The following is a 19910-nucleotide window of genomic DNA, read 5'->3' on the forward strand; positions in this document are numbered from 1 at the left end:
GTAAGCAAAGAACCAGACAAGTGATGAGAGGAGAGACGACTGAGGCCTGAGTGGAGTTTACGTTTTCCCTGTGTCTGTGTGAGTAGGTATTTAAGTCTTTAAATGTCAAATTTCAAAAGATAACTTTAAGTATTTAGACAAGAATGTGTCCTTACACAACTTCCCATGAGCGCTCTGAGGTTGTGTCACGGCTCTCTCTCAGCATTTGTCCTGCTTCCAGACGGGCTAATACGGGATCCTCCCGTTAGATCAACATTTTCCCCATGGAGGTCACATCGATTTTAGACCAGCGTAAACGGAGCACTCTGATCTTTTAACTATCCTTTGGATGTCAGCTGAATGATAAAAATAACACATCTTAATGAAGTCCTGACTCCTAAACCATTGTCAGTCCAACTCTTTTGTTCCTGGCAATGAGATAAACAATACTGGTCTGTGAAGATTTCCAGTGACCAGGTTCAAGAAGAACTATCTCAGGCATGAAGTCAAAGATCTGCGGACCTGCGATTGTTTCCTCCCTCAGTGGAAAGTAAAACACTGTCAGGACCAACAGGTCAAGCTGTTCGATTTTGCTCTTCTTTATCGGTTTAATCACAGCACCACAGGGCCTCACGCATCGGCTTCAGCTCTCTTGCAGTGTGGTGCCAGCCCCATGCTGCGAAGGCCAGACACAAATAGGCCCATAATTAACTCTGATTTGAGAGAATTACTTTGGGAATAAGGTGCCCTCACGGGTGAAAGTCAATACAAAAAGTTTGACACGCCATGAGTATTTGGCAGTACAACAGGTTCCTCTTTTTCGTGTAAAACTCACAACATTTAGAGATTGCCAGCTGCATGGCTACAGTGCAAACCACGACCTGTTTAAGACTGATTTATTGAAACTTCTAAAGTACTAAATACTTTAAATGTTCTCCCACTCATAAACCAAACATCCAACTTCTATTATAGGAAGGGGATGTAACTTGTGTGGAGTCACAAGAAACTACATTTATTTTCATATTACAAATTTGTTCCTCAAGGGATGTGATCAACACGGTCAAATCCTCAGCTCATTGTTCCCTCAGTGGCTCAACAGCATCAACAGTGAAAAACACGTGAAAACAGCATCTCACATGGACCTGAAGCAAGACCGGCAGGTCGTCTCCTCGAAGGCTAAATGAGGTTTAGAGGGATAAACCTGTTAAAATCCTTCTAGAATGATCTTTGACATTATCTACCCAGTAGGATGAGCCACCTGGAAGGGGCGGGGGGCGGCTTATTGATGGGAACAAGGACAATTGGAGTCAGGTAGGGGAGGAGGAGGAGGAAGGGGAGGAGGTGCCGGCCTGGCGGAAAAGTTTGGCTGACCTTTTCCACTGACCACATGTCTGGTAAGAGGAGGATGTGGGGATTAGAGACGGAGGTATAAAAGCGCATCGCAGACGACATTCTGCACAAACTCAACAAGGAGACAGAAGCAGCTCTGAGAAGAGATCTTCAGTGGCCTCTTGGGATACCTGTGACAACAGGTAAGAACTCACTCAAACTCTACTGCTGCAGAACAACTTACTGACTTGACTTAAAAATGATTCAACCTTACAGTCTAGAACAGCTGTTGCTAGTACAACTTTTACAGAGTTTGCATGGTTGTGTATATTAGTAGTAACTACTGGTGGACTGGTTTTGGATCGAATGAGTCATGTTTACACTGAACTAGTAAAGAGAAGGGAATGCAAGAATTCAGAAGAGGATGACTCAGACTTTTTTATTAAGAACGGCTTTAATGTAAATATGTGTGCATCGCGAGCTACAACTTTAAACTGATACAAGGGACAAGTTGAATGACTGAATGACAAGAGCAAGAGGTCTGTGCACGAGTGAGAAGGAAGTAAAGATGAATGATGGTTAACTATGACATTCCTACTTGCCAGCAAAGTTGGTAGACATTGCAATGTAATTCGTTAAAAAGGAGATTAAAAAACTGACTGGTTTGAAGCATAGATGTAGGCAAGATGAGAAACGCAGTAGCAACAAAACAAAGACTGACTGAATGGTGATGAACAGAGGGCCCGAGCGGAGACTTAAAGGAGAGAACAGGTGTGTGTAAAGCGGATTGACTTCAGGGGCAACAGTCACAGCAACGGATGGCTGACAACAAGTCGGTCAGCCTCTCTGCTGCACCTCAGACCTCTACACATGAGAGCAGACAGACAGACCCTCTGCATGAGGTTTAGATTTTCCGCTGCGGACATGTGTGAGATACATAACGTACAGAAAGCAGGGTGCCTTCCACCTCTGTCAGATTTCCCTAACAGGATTAGCAGTGTCAGGAGTTGGCTGAACACGGGGGTCAGAGGTACAGCTTAGCGAGGATGCTGCTAAAGATCAGGGTTGAGATGAAAACAAGAGGTACAGCTGACACAGAGGACAACACCATGACGCGTGTTTAATACCTACTGGTTGATGCAGCATCAGGAGTTTAGCAGGAAACCTGTGTGAATAGAATCAAATGAAATTATGACAGAAATCTAATAGTTAATGAATTATTTTACAGTTGTCTTAAACTACCAAACGTCATCTGAAGTTAAAGTTCCAGATTAGGCAGAAGAGGCCGCTTTCCAATCGCACTTCCCTGCTGTCCAGGAAGGGCAATTAGTCTGCTGCAGATCACAGTGGGATTAGAGAGAATCCGGCTAATCTCCATAATCTACACTGATTGGCATTAGGAGCTAGACGGAAGCAGGATTAACAGAGGGCAGCAGAGAGGGGCGGAGGGGGAGAGAGAGGACAAAAGACGTCAGAGGAAGAAAATGCACGTGATGACACAAAATGTCCTCTGTCTTTCAGTCATCCTCAGCAGAAATGAACGGCGGCCCCCCTGCAGGAAGCGCCCTGGCCCCTGGTGGATCCACTGGCCCCACCACACCCAAGAAGGGACCACCCAAGTTCAAGCAGAGGCAGACCCGCACATTCAAGAGCAAGGCCCCCAAGCCAGGCCAGAAGGGGTAAAAAAAACAAAACAAAACAAACCATTATATTCATCAGTGTTTAGAACAACCAAATGATCACACACCAGGAGCTGACCACTCACCTCTGTGCTTCCTCTCCCCCAGCTTTGGTGACGATATCCCCGGCATGGAGGGTCTTGGCACAGACATCACAGTGGTGTGCCCATGGGAGGCCTTCGGCGACATGGAGCTCAGCGACTTGGCCAAATACGGCATCATCTAAACCTGCTGCCTCCTGCCTTCCTTGCCTGCCTGCACCTCTCCTCCGCCTAATCCTCTCCGTCCTTACTTCCCCTCACCTCGGCTCGGCACGCCATGATAAGGCTGCCGGCGCCCCCGCTAATGCCCTCTCGTCTATCTACCTCAGGCTTCTCTCCACTAAGTGGAAGGAAAGCATAATGATGCTGTTATTTTTATATTATTATTATTATCATATGATAATGTTATGTATATATATACTTGAAATGAGAAGACGAGAAAAAGAACTCCTCACACCTTTCTCCCTTTTCCCTTCGTCTACCTACAACCGCCCACTCCTGACCTCTCCCCCCTCCTCACTTGGACCTCCCTCTCTCCCTCCTCGACCGCGGCAATGGACGCAAGCAAATCACTAGTTAAGACAAGCCTGTGTTTGCTTCTAGCTGTCTATAAAAAAAATGTAAATATTTTGCTCTCAGTTATGAACCTTTTTACCTTGTCTTCCGTCCTACCATTTGTATTTCCTCCATTTTTCTTTTCTTTTTGTTTTTTTTTGTTTTCCTTTTTGCATTGTACTGTCTTGTCCTTGAGCGCAAAGTTACTGTTAACACCAAGGGACGCAATGTAGTGGTGACAACTGTGATGCGCTTTCACTTGATGATGTAGGATGAACTCCCTTTTGTCCCATCTCTCTCTCCTCGCTGCTATCTGAACCTCCCTAGAGAAAAACAGAGGCATGTTTATATATATTTTGTGTTACCACAGAATGTGTGAACCAGTATGTCCTGTTAGCTGCAATAAAATGTGATTATTTTAAGTACTCTCCTTGTCCGCCTCTTTCATTTTCTGCTATGCTTAATGAGAGCCGAAAAAAGCACGGAAGCCTTGAAATGAACTCAAGTAAAAAAAAAACAAAAAAAACAAACAAACTGCCAAACAAAGGAAAACAAGAAGCAGTTATGAATTGAAATCATTAATAAGGACCTTGGATGAGAAACAAAATAACTCCAGCAGCCCTCTAACTCAAATTAATGACATCTCCTTCTGTGTCTTAACTATAGTGCTGTCTGAGTACATCTAATAATAATTACTGCTAATTTTAAGGCTTCCTGAAATCAACACACTCCCACAAGGCTCTTTGTTGGGAATGGAAAACAAATCATGGTGCTGGCTTTTTGCGAATATAGCAAGAAACTGTGTTCTTTCTCAGCTCATAAGGAAAGTAAATGCTTGCTAGACAAATTAAAGTCAATCTCTTACTACATTCAAACAGAAATATTCTAGATGATATATGGAATAATTTTACCCTTCTGTACTCATGAATACATCTTATATACTGCACATCAGCCACTGGAGGACTGAATGTTTGAGGTGCAGGGCAAAAAACAAAAATGAAAAGAGCTCCAGCTGTATGTGGTCAGGGACCAGCACGCAGACAGTTGTTTCCACCAGACAGGGAACCTAGAGGGCACTTTTATCTCCAACATGGGCATCTAAGAGGGCAGTCACCCTCACTAGCAGTTCTGTGAGGCTGTATTTAGAAACAACATCACTTTGACCTAATGCTGACATTAGCATGCTAACATGCTCACATGGACGATGCACTTTATGTGCGTTTTAAGATGTCACATTACAAAATGTCAAAATTCAGAAAAGCACCCTGAATTAAAACGTTTTTTGTTAGCTGTAGGTGTTCTTTTCCCCCCTTTTTTTAGAAAAAAAAGTTAATGTGCTTAACAGGAGGCAACTTTTCCAGATAAGTCCTGATGTTGCAAACATTCAACTCACATGAATGACAAAGAAAGTTTATTGGCAAATAACCAGTTTAATTTGTGATCCCCTACTTACTCTATTCTGCTTTTAGAGGCATGCACAACAAAGCCTATGCTGCCATTCTCTGATGAAATGCGTTTTGCATAGCCTAATTTATTTGCTACACACCAGTTTATCAGAAATGAGCCTAAATTGCATAGTCTGTTTTTCTTTTGTTTTTGTTTTTTTTTTCCTTTTCCCATAGCAATCCATCCTGTAGTTTTTGAGACATTTAATTCAGATTCAGATCCAAATTCATGGTGGTGTTAGACGATATTCAGGTCACCACCAAAGTCATTAGGGTTTATCATCTGGGGACCGTGGATTCATGTATAGAATTAAATCCAGCAGATATTTCAGATTAGACCAGGCTGGCAGCCAACAGACATCGGAGCTATGCTGCTAGCATGGCTAAAAAGAGCTAACAGACAAACAGGCTGGGAAATTTAAGATCGTAATCTGCAAAGTTCACCGCAGAAACACGGTCACGTGGCTTCTGTCAACATCATCGCTCAGCTCCCTGGTGTCTCTCTTTCCAAATAATGCTATCCTGCTATCAACACTGAATCTCTGTGCACAAGTGTTTCCACTCTTTCCATTACAGCCCAGTCCAATGACAGAGACAGGGAGCCGTGATTGTGTGGTTGCTTTGAGGATACTTAAAATAAATGATGTCATGCTTGGATTCCTCTGGCATTAAGTGACACATCTGGCAGCCTTAAGGTTTTATGCTAACCCTTCCCTACCCTAATCCTTCAGTATTATATACAAATCTAAATATAGTACATACTCAAATTCTATTTACATATAACATCAGTATATGTGCACACATTCTGCTCCTGCAACAATAAAGCTTGATGGTTAAAAAGATAAAGCTCTGTCACTCTGTGTTTCGCTCCACTAGAGTAAATCTGGAGTTAAAGAGTGACTTAAGGTTCAACTGAACACACCCTTGAAACGTTGTACTTGTACAGGCATGAGTTGCGGCGTCGCGTATGGGCTTGTAAAAGACAACAGCCGAAAGCTGAATTCATGACACAACCCCCCTGCAGCTAACTCACCAATCCCAAATGTTGTTGCAGTGATTTCCCAGTAACTAAGGTGACGGTTGATCCTGTTCTCTATCCTGCTCAGGCTGCGGTGAGTCAGTTAGACTCTCACCAAAAGTCCCTTGCAACAGCGTGCTCCCCACCGCTTTCTCTTGCATCTCTTGCACGACAGAGTAGCTCAGACTTGTTCCAGGTACTCCAAATAAAGCACACGTTATCCAGAAAGGAGATGCAAATTCATATGGGTAAGGGAATCATAAACAGGGAGGAGTGAACTCTCTCTCCCTCCCTGAGTGAGTGTATGTTTGCATGTATCATCAGCTCCAGGTGTTCGAGCCCCACCTATTGTTTGAGGGAGGGACGCAGAGAGACAGCAAGACAGGAGGGGTCAGACAGGAAGGTACGAGTAGGGGTGCAGGTTTCTCTGCTCTTGCCCATCCCCGTTGATGCAAGGTGAAAACACTTCGCTTTCCGAGTGACTTCAGACCTCAGTGCATCGCTTCCCACTCCGTCCTGATTACCTTGGGCCGGCAGAGGTATGGCATCAGGGTAGGAGGCGCGTGGGTCCAAATCTGTGCTTCTGGAAATTCTTCAAATCAAGACTTTTGCAGTGGGATTTAGATGTGGAATTGGGAAAGTTTTTAAGGATAAAAGGTAAGTTCCTCTGTTTTTTTTTACAAAGGTTTGGTCCAGCTCCAGAGTTGGCTTCTCATTGTGAGGTGTTGCTTGAACATTTCAACTCATGGTCACTAAGCTTGACAGCTATAAATCTCAGCAAAAATACTCAGTAAAATTACCTGAATTAATGTGCCATCTCTGTTGTCAGTTTCGTCTACCATGTCCGTATTAAGACTGTATGATCTCTTGGTCGATTATACAAATGAAGGCCGGTGGTAGGGCAAACTTGAGGGCCTGGGTCACATTAAGCAAGTGATAAGCCTACTAAAGGTCATATTTGAATCTGAAGCCGTAACAAAGGCTCTGTTATGGGCTGGAGGAAGTGGCACTCACCTATCAGGAGTGAATATCTCTCATCTCCAGTCTGTGCTGCATGTAAGCCCAACGTGTCTGTCCCTGTTGGGCTGTCGCAGCGGAACACTTCCATTTCTCGTTTGCCATTCTGTCCCAACCTCACCTTCGTGTTACGGTTGTTTTCTCCTCCATTCTCAGCCCTGCGAACACACTGCTCGGCCTTGTTCTGGCATGTTCACGCACTCCCTCCTCCTGCTCTCGTCACTCTCACTGTCAATCCGCTCTCCCATTTTTCTTTCTTTCGCGCTGTGACCTCTGTCTTCCCCTGTCTTCCATTTCATCCTGCTTGTTCTGCGCCGCCAGTCAATACATTGAGAAAGTGTTTCGGGGAAACTTGTACGGCTGTTTGATGGTGCTGCCATCAAAGGTGCATGTGAAGTATTTTGTGCTGAGATGTGCTTTTCATTTCAGGAGAAAAAGACCTTCGATATCAAAGGACTCTTAAAAGGAAGGACTGAATCCCCAGGTGGATCACTAAAATGAATATGGTCTTTTCATCCAAGAAACACAAATCCCTTTTCCCCCTCCTCTTCCTCCTCTATGTCCCTCTCACCTGTCTATGCCAGCCGACCAACAGCAGTTCAAACAATACCACAACCAACACCCCAACCACTTCTTCGAATGGGACTTCCCTGAAGGGCGTGCCAGGCTGTAACAAAAGACTGAACCCCATCTACAGGTACCTGTGTGACCGCCGGGCAGCGTGGGGTATTGTCCTCGAGACCCTGGCCTCTTCAGGCTTCCTGTTGAGCATGGGTCTCCTGTTAGCCCTGCTGCTCTGGTCCTTGTGGATCTGTATTGCGTCCAAGCAGCGCAGCAGCATCGGAGGCACAGTGGCCTCCATGTCCATGTTTTTGGTCGCCACAGCTGGGATCTTTGCCATCACATTCTCCTTCATCATCCGTCTCACCGAACAGACATGCCCTACCAGGATCTTCCTCTTCGGCGTGCTCTTCTCCCTGGCCTTCTCCTGCCTGCTGGCCCGCTGCCTCGCTCTGCTAGGCTTTGCAGCAGCCCGAGGCTGGGGCGAGCCCGCCCTGGCCCTGGGGCTCTTCATCGTGCAGGTTATCATCGCTACCCAGTGGCTGATCCTCGTGTTGGTACGGGACAAGAACTACTGCGAGTACAGCCAGGAGGAATTTGTCATGCTGCAGATCTACGTGCTCTGCATCCTGGCTATCAGCTTGATCCTGTCCCTGCACTTCCTGTGCCGCTCCTGCTTCACATACAGCTACAGCTACTCCGGGGCCGCCCGCCAGCATGGGAGGGCGCAGGCCACGCTGCTCTGCCTCACATTGTTGCTCTCTGCCTCCATCTGGGTGGTGTGGATCGCTATGCTCACCAGGGGAAACCCTGAGTTGGACCATCGGCCACAATGGGATGACCCAGTGCTTAGCATCGCCTTGGTGGCAAATGGCTGGGTGTTACTGATGGGGCATGGGCTGTCCCAGGTCGCATTCCTCTGCAGGGGGGAGGCCATGTCGAAGGAAATCCCTCTGAGCTTTGCAGGCTGGACCAGCCCCAGTGCTGATATCCCAGGACTGAACAGTCCGAAGGAAGGGAAAGAAAACGGAAGCTTTGAGTCAGAGGGTGACAACAAGAGAGGTGAGACGCTGTCCTCAGTAGCCAAACTAAGTGCTAATGGAAATGTTGTCAATCATGCTTAAGGGCAAAGGCAGACACAGGCAAGGGCTGCAACTAACAATTATTTTTAATATTTATTAATCTGCTCATTATTTCCTTGATTAATCTACTGTCTTGGTCTATGAATTAGACAGTAAATAGGGAAAGATACCCATTAGAATTTCAAAGAGAAACCCAACCAATAAATATTTATGTTTGGGCAGTCAGAATTAGTGCACATTCAGCACTTTTTTTCCTCCCAAAATTAAATGATTAAGGGACTAAGGAATGTGACCAAAAGCTCAAGATGTCAGCCTGGCCTCTAAATTCCCAATATGATCCCAATGCGCTCGAGCATCAGTCGGATTTGCCGGAACAAGTATGAACCATGGATGCCCCACCTCACAAACCCAGGACTAAAAAGGATTCACCCTGAGGTCCTGTGTCCATGCCTTGAAAGGTCACAGCCGAGTCCGATCTGTGGTGGGGCCACCAAGGATAGTAGCTGCTGGAGGTCAGGTTAGCATCTTGAGCTTTTTGTCACATTCCTCTAGCAATTCCTGAGCAGTTTTTGGCAAGGTGAACTGTCCTGCCTGAGAGGCCACTGCAGTCGGAGGGTGCTGTTGCTGTCTGCAGCAGTGTTTGAGTCAGTGGTGTGTATCCAATTGACAATTGACCACTGCATTGTAACATCGATCATTGATTTTCACTCCGCCCGTAAGTCTTTTTAATGTTGAGACTTATTGATTCATCAACCTATTAAACATCAATTCATCTTAGAGCAATAGTAACACCGAATGGAAAAGTTCTTTATCATTACAGATGGATACCACCATAATGATGGCGCTATAAAGTTGTGGCGTGGGAAGCAGCAGTTTAAAATGTGCACAAACCAACATGTATGAACCAACGAATGATGAAAACATCTTCAGATACACTGATAACGTTTAAAAATAAATGAAGAATAATGGGAAAAATTATAACAGGGAACGCTAAAAACACAAATTGTACTGATAAAGAGGAATAGTGGTCACTAGTGATGATCAGAATAGCCTGTGGTGGACAAACTGAACTGTAACCTGACAAGAGGGTAATGTTAGCTCATCTGTTTGAGTGCGACTATAAGAGAGAGCAATGTAGTCAAAATGAACAGCAAACAGAATTGTAGTAAATGAGCCAACAGAATCACAGCAGCAGGACACAACGGTCAGAGAAGCTAACAAGCCAATTGACTCTACTGTCATTTAGGCCTACACCTCAATTTTTGTCAAAACTTTACTAACGCTAGCTAACATTATCCACCATAAGCTAACAGTCATACCAGACCAATTAATCACTTCAGCGTATCAAATTGAGCCCCGATGTTGGTTTACTGCTTATGAATCCCAACTTTTCGTTTGTAAGAGGAAACCTGTTATGGAAGTAGAAGTATTTTTTTGTCCACCTCCTGTACAAATAATAAAGCTATAATGTGTAAATCCAATATGAGGCTACAAACTAGGCCTCCTCATGAGTGCTATATGATGGACGAGCTGAACCGTTTCCTGATAGGAGCGTACCTTAGCACACCTCAAAGTTTCTGCTTAATGACACTAAATAACAGGTGTAACCACTACAGACAATTGCAGAATAACAGTAAATGATAAAGCAGAATCACAGTGGCACAAGAGAACATGCAGAAAAGCTCACAGTCAGCAATTTCTGTCAAAAGTTTGCTTATGTTAGCTAAGATTAGCAGCATAAGCTTACGGCTATACCAGACCAAGAGAGGCAGCAAAACCTCTGAATGTATGAAACTGAGTAACTCTGTGTTTTACTGCTAATGAATCCAGACTCTTCTTATAGAAGGGAAACATGTCACTACTACTTTTAAGTGGAGTTGTTTTTTGTCCACCTTCCTTACAAATAATGTACCTGAAATATAAAGGCTGAATGCTATCTGACGCTACAAACTCAGTCCGGCCAGCAAGTCAGAAGGAGCAGGGAGCTGGTATCTGACATTACGAAACTGATTCCAGCATCAGTCAGCTCAACTCTCGCAGTGATGAACAGTATAACATGAAGCTATAAATAGCTAACTGTATCATGTGTCTCCCTTAAGGCAGGAGAACGGAGCAATCGCTGCGATCACCCTACGAGTCTGAATTCTCCATGACAGTGAGTAATATAAACCATTAGGATTAACAATCTCATTCCACACACTCTGCAGTTAAGCACCATGACCTTTCAGCACCCGGGGGCGATTATGGCATAAATCGTAAAGCGCAGTTTATCACGATCAATGTGTGACTACATGTTTCTGTGTGTTTCAGGAAATCGACCCTGACAAAGATTTCTCCATCCCTCGCCCTCAGACCACCAACTACAGAGAACCTTATGACGACTATTACGGAAATGATTAAAATCACACGCGCGCCAAAAACCAAAAGCGAGGGTGACCCAACCGCACTAATCTGTACTTGGCACAAAAATGTGGGGTTTTTTGTCCAAATGTAAATATATTCATCTAGTTTTATAAGAAATGTTATTTCAAATCTGCCACGAAGAGGCTAAAATCCTCCATCCCAAAAAGAAGAAGGAAAATGAAAAAAAAAAAAGGAGAGAGAGAGCGGTATGACTCATCTGCTCGTGTTTCATCGTGATCAAGGCTGGATGGATTCAGGTAGTCAGGCTTTCTTCTGGGAGGGAAATCCACATCACAAATGCTGAGTGGAAGTCTCTATGGTAGTGTGTGTGTGTGTGTGTGTGTGTGTGTGCAACTCTGAGATGGTATATAATAGCCCTGAGGTGATAGAAGAGGCGTGAAACTGTCACTCTGAAGGTGCCAAACTGCTGAGCAGAGCAGAGGCATCTGTGAGCGGTGGAGAGGAGGGATAACAGGGAGAGGAGAGGAATGGGGGAGATTAGATGAAATGAGACGAGACAAGAAGAGGGCAGGACAGGAGACGTGTCGGCACTGTGGGAGGCTCGTGCCATCACTGATTAACATCTTCATATTCAAAGTTACATTACAGTTCTGTCGGTGATGCGGTGCCAAAAAAAAAAAAAAAGGGTTGTGTGTCTGTGTGCGTAGACAGATAAACAAATCTTTCATGCAATGCATATTCTCATAAATTCTCAAATAAAACTTCATCTGATAAAGCCCAGATTTGTTTGTCTTATTTTCAAGGCTGAACCTTTGTACCTCGCACTCACACTCTGCACAGATATCTCACTCAACCTGATTCAGAGCCGCGTCTGCAGCCAACTCCTGCAAACAGGAGGATAACCACACAGCGAGCAGTGCCACAGTCTGCCCACCAGGGGGCAGCGTCGAGGCGTAGCCAGCCAGACGGGATGAGACGGGACCAGTCAGAAGTGGCTGCCACACACAAAGACGTTTTAGCAGCAGAATGTTTGTATATGATCTGTGATATGACTACGATCTTACAGTTGTCATTTGATCATTCACACACACACAGAATAAGTGACAGTGTTTAACAGCATCAGGCGTCAACAGTTTGAGAGTCGGTCAGTATCCAGCAGCGACTCCGCCATCCACAAAAGGTCAATTCCTCACGTCAGTAGATGCCATCTTCACACACAACCCCTCTTATCAGACGGCCTTCAATCTATTCTTCCAATTAGCCCGACTTCAATTACTCAGTGAGAGCATGCCATCAAATTGGCAATTGGCCTCTTGTGCATTAGAGCAATTAGCAGGGATATGAGGTTTCCCGCCACATCCAACCCATTTACGGCCATTAAGCGCGGATGCAATTAAAGATTGTTCCAGATTGTTCCCCCATGGCAGCGATGAGAAAGTTGGAGGTGGCAGAAGAGCTTATCGCACGGTAGACGCGGTCAACGCGACCCAGCCGAGCAGTATTGCCTCCATCAATCATCTGACTCACTCCGGCTTATTGGGGAGGGGAAAGTTTGTGTGAGGGCTGAGAAGTGATTAGTGGTTGCAGTCGTTGGTTGCATTAAAGTTAATATCCCAATAATAATGAGGTAATAAAAATATAACCCCCCCCCTAAAAAATAAGCTGTTTTTAGAAGAAAATGTGATCCCCAGAGGAGAACTGTGTGGAGTTAGAAAGGTGGCAGGGTCCGCCAAATATAAACAAATTAAAAAGGTCAGTTTCTTTATTCAGTCACAAAAATGAAGAGTTTATTTGTTAAGGCATCTTTCTCTTCTGATTAAAATGTATTTCTGAAACTACATAGTGCATCTTTAATCAGAGAGTTCTCCTCCATCTCCTCCTGGTTGCAGGCTTTTATACTACTTTAGGGCAGCCTCTCTATCCCTGATTGGATAAACTTGTTCCAGCTGAACAGTGGAAAGAAAATGATAAGCTTTAGACAATCGTGGGAAGGAAATGCCACAATGGAATGAGTCTGGGTACTGCGCTCAAACATTACTGTACGTGCGAGTGTGTCGGTGCATACTGTCAAATGGTGAGGAATGAGCATTCCAAAGACCGATTTAAAAACCAAACAGTTTATTTATTATATACATTCAATAATAATGAAGAGAATAAACAGAAGGCAGACACAAGGATGGCAAAATAAAACATCGTGAGAAAATACATGTCACTTATTGAAAAAAAAAAATCACTTGGATAAATGAGCTTTTAAGAGCATGTGGCGTTCAAAAAAAAAAAAAAAAAAAAAAAATCCACACGCAGATTCAAACTCATTTATTAAATCCCTGTACAAAAAGAAAACCTCCCACTGGGTTGACTTGAGCACAGTGCAGGGAGTCGGGGTCAGCGGCTGAGGAGAACTTTTTTTGCTCCTGTGTTGCTCCGGAGCGCACCTCTGCTGCGCTGACTCTTCCCAAAATAAGAATTACTCCGATTAGAAGAGACAGGAAGGAGCAGGAGTGAGCCCACAGGGGTCAGCGCAGCTGCTCAACAACCATCGCAACACCTCGACGAGAGCCTCTGCCAGCTGAATGAGGCGGGGATGATGCTAAATGAGCATCTCGTGTGGGCAGGTGCAGAACAATACTCTGTGGAAGCCTCGGAGGAGGCTGCCAGGTCCCCAGCATCATCTCTGCGTGGACTTAAGGTCAAATTATCGCATCATTTTAAAAAAAAATTCTACTGTCATTATAAAAGCAAACCACAGGGGTCCGGACATACCAAATTAAACTTTACACATCTGATATGACTGGTGATTACCACGAAGACCACAGAGGCACAGAGCACAGATAACCCAGATTATTCAAGCGGACCCATAAAGCGACTGTGGGTCCCACTCGCTTCTCCTCCCCTCATCACTCCTGTCTCCTCTCATCACGCCACGTCCGAGCTCTTTCCTCCTCCCGCCATGTAAACACCCCATCCTCCTCCTCCTCCTTAATCTTCCTCCTCCAGCACTATGATTTGAATTCATGCACAAATAAAAAAGATTCTGACTTGACGACCCTTACCCTCTCGCACAAAAGCATGCATAGCAACACTTCTGATAATACTTGTGAGGAATAATAAGACAAAAAAAATAATCAAAAGAGGTAATGCGCGTCAAAGAAATATTCATTGGACCTACTGCACAGTTTTCACAATCATACAAAACAACATTACCCCTCCTCACACTGTCCGCTCCACCCTGAGCGCACTGTACCCCCTGAAAAGTTTTTTTTTTTCTTTTTTTTTTTTTAAAAGACAGCAGGGGACGTTGTTATCCTGTCAGCTAATGATTAATGGCTCAGCTGCTCACCTTCACCATCACCAGCCACGATTTCCCTGGACTAACCGCCCACACATTGTTTCATTGTTAAAAAAAAAAAGACAAAGGTGGCCTCTGCTGGGCCGACATTGTGTGGACGTCTCCCTCCGTCTACCTCGCCTGTAATTTGGCCCTGCTGAATCCCCTCCGTCTTTCTGCATATCCCTCATGACTCCCATCTGCTCTGATTTCCCTTGTCTGCAGCAAACACCTCTGCATCTACAGCATGTTTACTGAAAACAAAAAAACAAACAAAAAAAAAAAGAAGCCGATAAATTAGTGTGTGGACTGAATTTAACTGAGCAAGGTAGTGTTTGTTTGCTGCAACCGTTTTTTTAATGTCTCTTTGTAGACGCTGCTGCTCAGGCTGCTGAAAAATACAGCTTCAACCCACCAGACATAAAAAAAAAAAAAAAAAAAAAATATATATATATATATATAAAACAAAGGCAAAAAGAAAAAGAAAAAACAACCACAAAAATCAGAAATACATCAGGACCAAAAATGTGCTTTCTTCAGAAAATCTTTGGAACCAAAAAAGGCAAATAATATCAATAAGAACACAGTGAGAGTATATGGAGATGTGATACATACAGGACAGAGACCTGGACTAGAAAGATTCTGGCTGCCAGTCGTTTCGATGCCTTCAGACAGTCCGGTGAGGAGAATTTTAAAACTATCTGGAGTGAACGGCCCCAGAGAGCGTGATGAAGGGTTTAAAATGACAAAATGGTGCCGACTGACAGTGTGTGTGGCGTCCTGTCACATTAAAAACAATGAATATAAATAGAAAGTGTTTCAGTTCTCATTACTTCATTATATGACTGCTATCTCTACGTTTGACTGTGTTCTAATCTGAGCTGTTCCGTTAGGATCTACAGCTCTGCCGAGCTAAGATCAGACACCATTTCCACGCACAGAGCTCGAGCACAGAGCAGCCCTGCCTGAAGCCTGCAGGCGTTAATACATCTCAATTGGCCGGGAGGGATTCCCATTTGGCTGACTGGCAGATGATTTGTTCCCCACGTGGGCGTTCCCGCCTCAAATCTGCCTCTTTTTTCGTTCTTTTTTGCTAAATCTAGTTGTGTTCGACGGGTTCTTTGTCCATCCGACCCGTTGTTTCACTGCATCACAGCTACAGCTGGAATGTCTGACGGTTCATGAGACAGGGAGAAATGAAGCGAGTCCTTTTTTGGAAGAAGCACTGTGAGCCTTACGGGGGAGGTGAACTCTGAAAATGGGCATGCAAACGGGGTCAGCTCAAAGCTGAACATCTTGGTGCTGCAGTAATAAACGGAATATGTGCAGAAGTGAAAGGATCTGTCACTGAAAGTAACGGACATTTTTCTATGCAGCTTCAAAACAAAACAGACGAGAGAATAAACTGAGGTAACGCAGAAAAAAACAGTCACTTGTTTTTGTTTCCTTGTCTTTTTTTGTTTCCTTTTTTTTGAACATTAGTTTTCTTGTGTTTCCTTTTACACTTGGGGGAGGGCGAAAATTATTGGAAAAGGACAAAAACGAGACTTATTCCCATGCTGTGTTGTTTAGAGTTTGTGGTTTCTGTCAGTCGGATGCTCTGGAGTTCCCTCCGGCTGAACGTTCAGTATTCCAGCTTTACAAAATACCAAGAATAGTTCCTACATCTTCTGTGTTGAGCAGTCCGAGCTTGATTCATGTTTTCAACATTAAACAACAATGCTAAGCCAGAGGGACGACCCCGTTAAAATGTAGTGTTTAAAAACAAAAGTACCTTTTCTTTTTTTTATATGCTGTGGCATAATTCTGTGCACTAAAGGAAAATGTAGAGAAAACAGTAAGTGTGTGTGTGTGTGTGTGTGTGTGTGTGTGTGTGTGTGTGTGTGTGTGTGTGTGTGTGTGCGTGTGTGTGTATATAGGTGTAATTAGGTCTTATAGGGCAGTGGATATACTGTAAGTTCAGAGACTTGTAGGAAAAAGAAAAGGTTTGTAGTGTGCAGGATCACACAGGAAGAGCAGTCTCTCTCCTCCCAGCTCCTGTAGTGTTTCTAAGAAAACATCCCAAATTGTGTCCCCGTAGTTCAAAGTAGCAGGCTCCAGCTTTTTTTACGTGGGACACACTCGTGGCAGTTTTGTCATCGTTTCCATTTAGGCGACAGACAGAAGAGTACAGAAACAGAGTTCGAGTTGATGATGTGGCAAAATGACCTCTCTCGCCACAAAAATGAGAGGAAGAAGAAGAAAAAAAGAGGAAAAACAAAACACATGAGTTGTCACTATAGTCCGCCTGCAGAAAAATGGAGGGGAGCTGCTGCCAAACAAAGAGCTTGAAAAGGGGATTTGGAGCGATGGGAAATTCCTTGGGTGTGATTTGTGGTTTTTAGTAAGGAGCAAACCTGCTGTATCCCGCCCGGTATAAGCTGGCCTGAAAAAGACAGAAGGGACACGCGGTCACAGCCATGTATAATTGTTCTGAGTTCATTCTCTACTCTAGAATCCCACAAATGATACATTCATTGTGCCAAAACTGCAAATGTGTACAGACATTAATTCATACTGTTTCAGGGATATGTCCCGCTGTGTCTCCAAAGACGAGCTGACTTTAGCAACCCTGCCTATCTTTCCATGTGCTCAACTTTTACTCTCAATAAAGTCATGATTGCATCTTTTGAAACTGCTCCTCTGTCTTGTAGAGTCTGTGTCAGTGTTCTCACCATGGCTCCGACTCCGTAAGCAGCAGCAGCTGGACTTAAAGCATGGTAGGGATCTGTAGTGTACACCCGGCCGTAACTAGCAACACAAGCACAACATACAAGAAGTCACTCGTTTGAGTTAAAAAAGACACATTTATCAGCCTTTGGAGTATACCGAGGACATGGATGTAAACATGCAGGTTTCAAACTTTTAACAACAATCAGCTTTGGAAATACTTTGGGAGAAGGAAAAATATTCATCACATTTGTTTGACCTGATACATACACACAGAATGTGTGTTAGTGCTGATTAAAAAATGGTAAACTCATAATTTTTATCTCTGTTCCAGACTAGAGACTTTTTTTGAAGTCCAAATACAGGCCTTTTCTAAAGCTGCTTCCAGAGTGTGAGAATGTTCCTGTCACTACAACAATCTTTGTATCACTTTCAATGGTGATATATTGGCGATAATGCTGTGGAGCTGTCATTCACCTGGATTTGCAGTGATTTCAACAGAAGATGTTGCTGTCCTATCATAATGATGTGGTGCAGTTTTATTTTTAGAGGATAAACGATGCAAAATGACCTTGAAACACAAGCTGTTTCACAGCGAAATGTTTTCAAGAATTAGAAGGTCAAGTATTGACATGACTCTGGGTGACTAACACCTAACGTTAGCAAAAAACCTTTACTGCTTTCTCACTGGCCAAAAAACACAGCAACATCCAATAACATCTGGCTTTTTTCTTCAGTAGGAACAGCTATAATCTGCATTCATCCCCACATCAAATAACTGCAACAGTTGCAGGTGTTTGTGGGCTCCAGCTCGAGTGGTCTGTGATGGAACTGTGACACTTTTCCCGTAGCATCATCGGAGGTGAGTTTGAAGGAGAGATTCAAGAAAAAAAAGAAACCACCGTGACATAGTCTCTGGCCTCCATGCTGCTTTCTGCTGTTGCCTGTTTTTGTGTGTTTGTGACGGTGAACATGGCACACCAGAAATAAAAACAAGAAAAAGAAAAGCATCATCCCACGGCAAATGGGAGAAGCATCAGACAATTTTGTAAGCAGGTTTACCTTGGTTAAAGAACGTGCACATACCTGCTAATTTGTTGAGAAATGTTTTTTGTCTATTTACAAGAAAACTCTGCAGGGTGCCTTTAATACTAGTTTACTAGTCATTGTTGTGTGGTGTCTACAACTGTCACAGAACAAGTCATCATTTAATCACTCTGAATTGTCACCATGTTGCCATACAGGTACATTCTACCTTTGCATGGTCAAAGACTTTGTTGGCTTTCACTATCATCCCATCCACCTGTTAGTGTTATTGAACATAAATGTCATATGGATGCATTCATCCTGCAGCTCTGAATTCCTCTTTACATTCTCCTCTGTACTGACCTCAGACAGTACAGTCTATCTTTACAGTCTGCACCACAGCACTTTAGTTGTACAGTGCACTGAGTGTGTGTGTGTGTGTGTGTGTGTGTGTGTGTGTGTGTGTGTGTGTGTTCATTGGTGTATGCCCTGCTGTGTCCTCACCTGTCACTGTAGGCGGCAGCTGCGGCGGTTGCTCCGGTTACGGCCGCGGGCTGAGCGTAGCGATAGGCGGCGGCAGCAGCAGCAGCAGCAGCAGGGTAGCCTCCCTAGAGACGCACACACAGGCACACACACACACACACACACACACAAAAGAACTTACTCGCACGGCCGTTAGGAAGGAGACACCTGGGTTAAGGTGTAGACAGAGATGGAATATACTGACATTTTATTCAAAGGAGCGTCTAATATTTATGACTTCTTTACAAAATGGGCTTTATTTGGTTACGTCTGAAGAAATTCTGCTGATATTACAAGATGATTACTTTATATTTTCTGTAATTTTAGAAGTAATTTTTTAAGGTATAAGGCAGCATAAGGTTTTAGAAATAATTTGGTTCTTTGAGCTTTATATTAAGGTATATTAGGGTAAGCATCAGTTAATAGGAAATAGGGCCCTTACAAGATGCTTAACAACATCAAAAATACTATAATAGCATTAATAACAGCATCATAACAATGCTTCTTTGTAGATCAGAAGACTTTTCTAAGCATTTACAATGACTTCTAAAACCCTTATGATAATAATGGAATATCAATCATCATAACTGTTTATCATTTATTTCTTTATCCTTTACTGAGCTTTTATTAAATACTTTATTATGCATCTTATTAGTTAGCTATTGTAAAAAGCGATGAGAAACTCAAGGTTTTTTTTTACATCCTTAAGCATCTATAAACTGTTAACAAGTAGCTTAAAGTGTGAGCGCTTACAAATCATATTATCTAAAAATAAGAAGTTAATTATGCTTTTATTAAGACTTATTTAGTCGCATTATTGTTAATTAGCCTATTATACAGACTTATAAGGGCCCTATTACTATAACTGACACTTTAAAGGACTTCAAAGGATAAATTCATTGAAAAATGAAAATTCAGTCATTTACTACTAACCCCCATGCAGTAATACACAACATTTTTTGAGATTCAGAGAAAAACAGTATGCTCCTAAGCAAGTGAAGTAGATGGGGACTTGTTTAGAAAGTTAAATAAATAAATAAATAAATAAATAAATAAATAAATAAATAAATAAATAAATAAATAAATAAATAAATAAATAAATAAATAAATAAATAAATAAATAAATAAATAAATAACCCTAAAATGGCTTCAGTTTCCATCCATACAGCTTGTCTAGTGTAATGCGTATGTGTCCGGAAGCCCCAAGAACCCAAATTAATTTGAAAAGACGTTCTTTACACCCACTTCCGAGGGG

The 19910-nt window shown here is 43.3% G+C and overlaps 3 protein-coding genes across 8 annotated transcripts in view; 2 read left to right on the forward strand and 1 right to left on the reverse strand.

Annotated features, from left to right (window-relative positions):
• The first annotated feature begins 1360 nt into the window (after positions 1 to 1360).
• Positions 1361 to 4005, forward strand: LOC119014159 (retinal cone rhodopsin-sensitive cGMP 3',5'-cyclic phosphodiesterase subunit gamma-like). Its single transcript, XM_037089109.1, has 3 exons — positions 1361 to 1511; positions 2830 to 2987; positions 3096 to 4005. Exons 2-3 carry the CDS (start codon positions 2845 to 2847, stop codon positions 3211 to 3213), a joined length of 261 nt encoding a protein of 86 aa, XP_036945004.1. The 5' UTR covers positions 1361 to 1511; positions 2830 to 2844; the 3' UTR covers positions 3214 to 4005.
• A 2405-nt stretch (positions 4006 to 6410) lies between these two features.
• Positions 6411 to 11739, forward strand: LOC119014269 (retinoic acid-induced protein 3). 2 transcript variants are annotated; one of them, XM_037089280.1, is made up of 4 exons: positions 6411 to 6703; positions 7493 to 8686; positions 10806 to 10861; positions 11017 to 11739. In XM_037089280.1, the coding sequence occupies exons 2-4, from the start codon at positions 7561 to 7563 to the stop codon at positions 11104 to 11106; spliced, it is 1272 nt and encodes a 423-aa protein (XP_036945175.1). In that variant the 5' UTR covers positions 6411 to 6703; positions 7493 to 7560; the 3' UTR covers positions 11107 to 11739. The 2 variants fall into 2 exon arrangements, with proteins under 2 accessions (XP_036945175.1, XP_036945176.1); XM_037089281.1 differs by lacking the exon at positions 10806 to 10861.
• A 2044-nt stretch (positions 11740 to 13783) lies between these two features.
• Positions 13784 to 19910, reverse strand: part of LOC119014460 (RNA binding protein fox-1 homolog 2-like) — a 50030-nt gene continuing 43903 nt past the window's right edge. For all 5 annotated transcript variants that reach the window (XR_005072973.1, XM_037089671.1, XM_037089670.1 and 2 more), the window contains 3 exons: positions 18638 to 18741; positions 17113 to 17188; positions 13784 to 16823 (listed from right to left, as the gene is read on the reverse strand). Coding sequence is in view for 4 of the 5 variants with exons in the window: in XM_037089671.1 (XP_036945566.1) it covers positions 16779 to 16823; positions 17113 to 17188; positions 18638 to 18741 (225 nt within the window). In the remaining variant the exon portion in view is untranslated. The remainder of the gene's footprint in view (positions 16824 to 17112; positions 17189 to 18637; positions 18742 to 19910) is intronic.

The sequence above is a fragment of the Acanthopagrus latus genome, chromosome 23, assembly GCF_904848185.1.
Source record: "Acanthopagrus latus isolate v.2019 chromosome 23, fAcaLat1.1, whole genome shotgun sequence".
Classification (NCBI taxonomy): Eukaryota; Metazoa; Chordata; class Actinopteri; order Spariformes; family Sparidae; genus Acanthopagrus; species Acanthopagrus latus.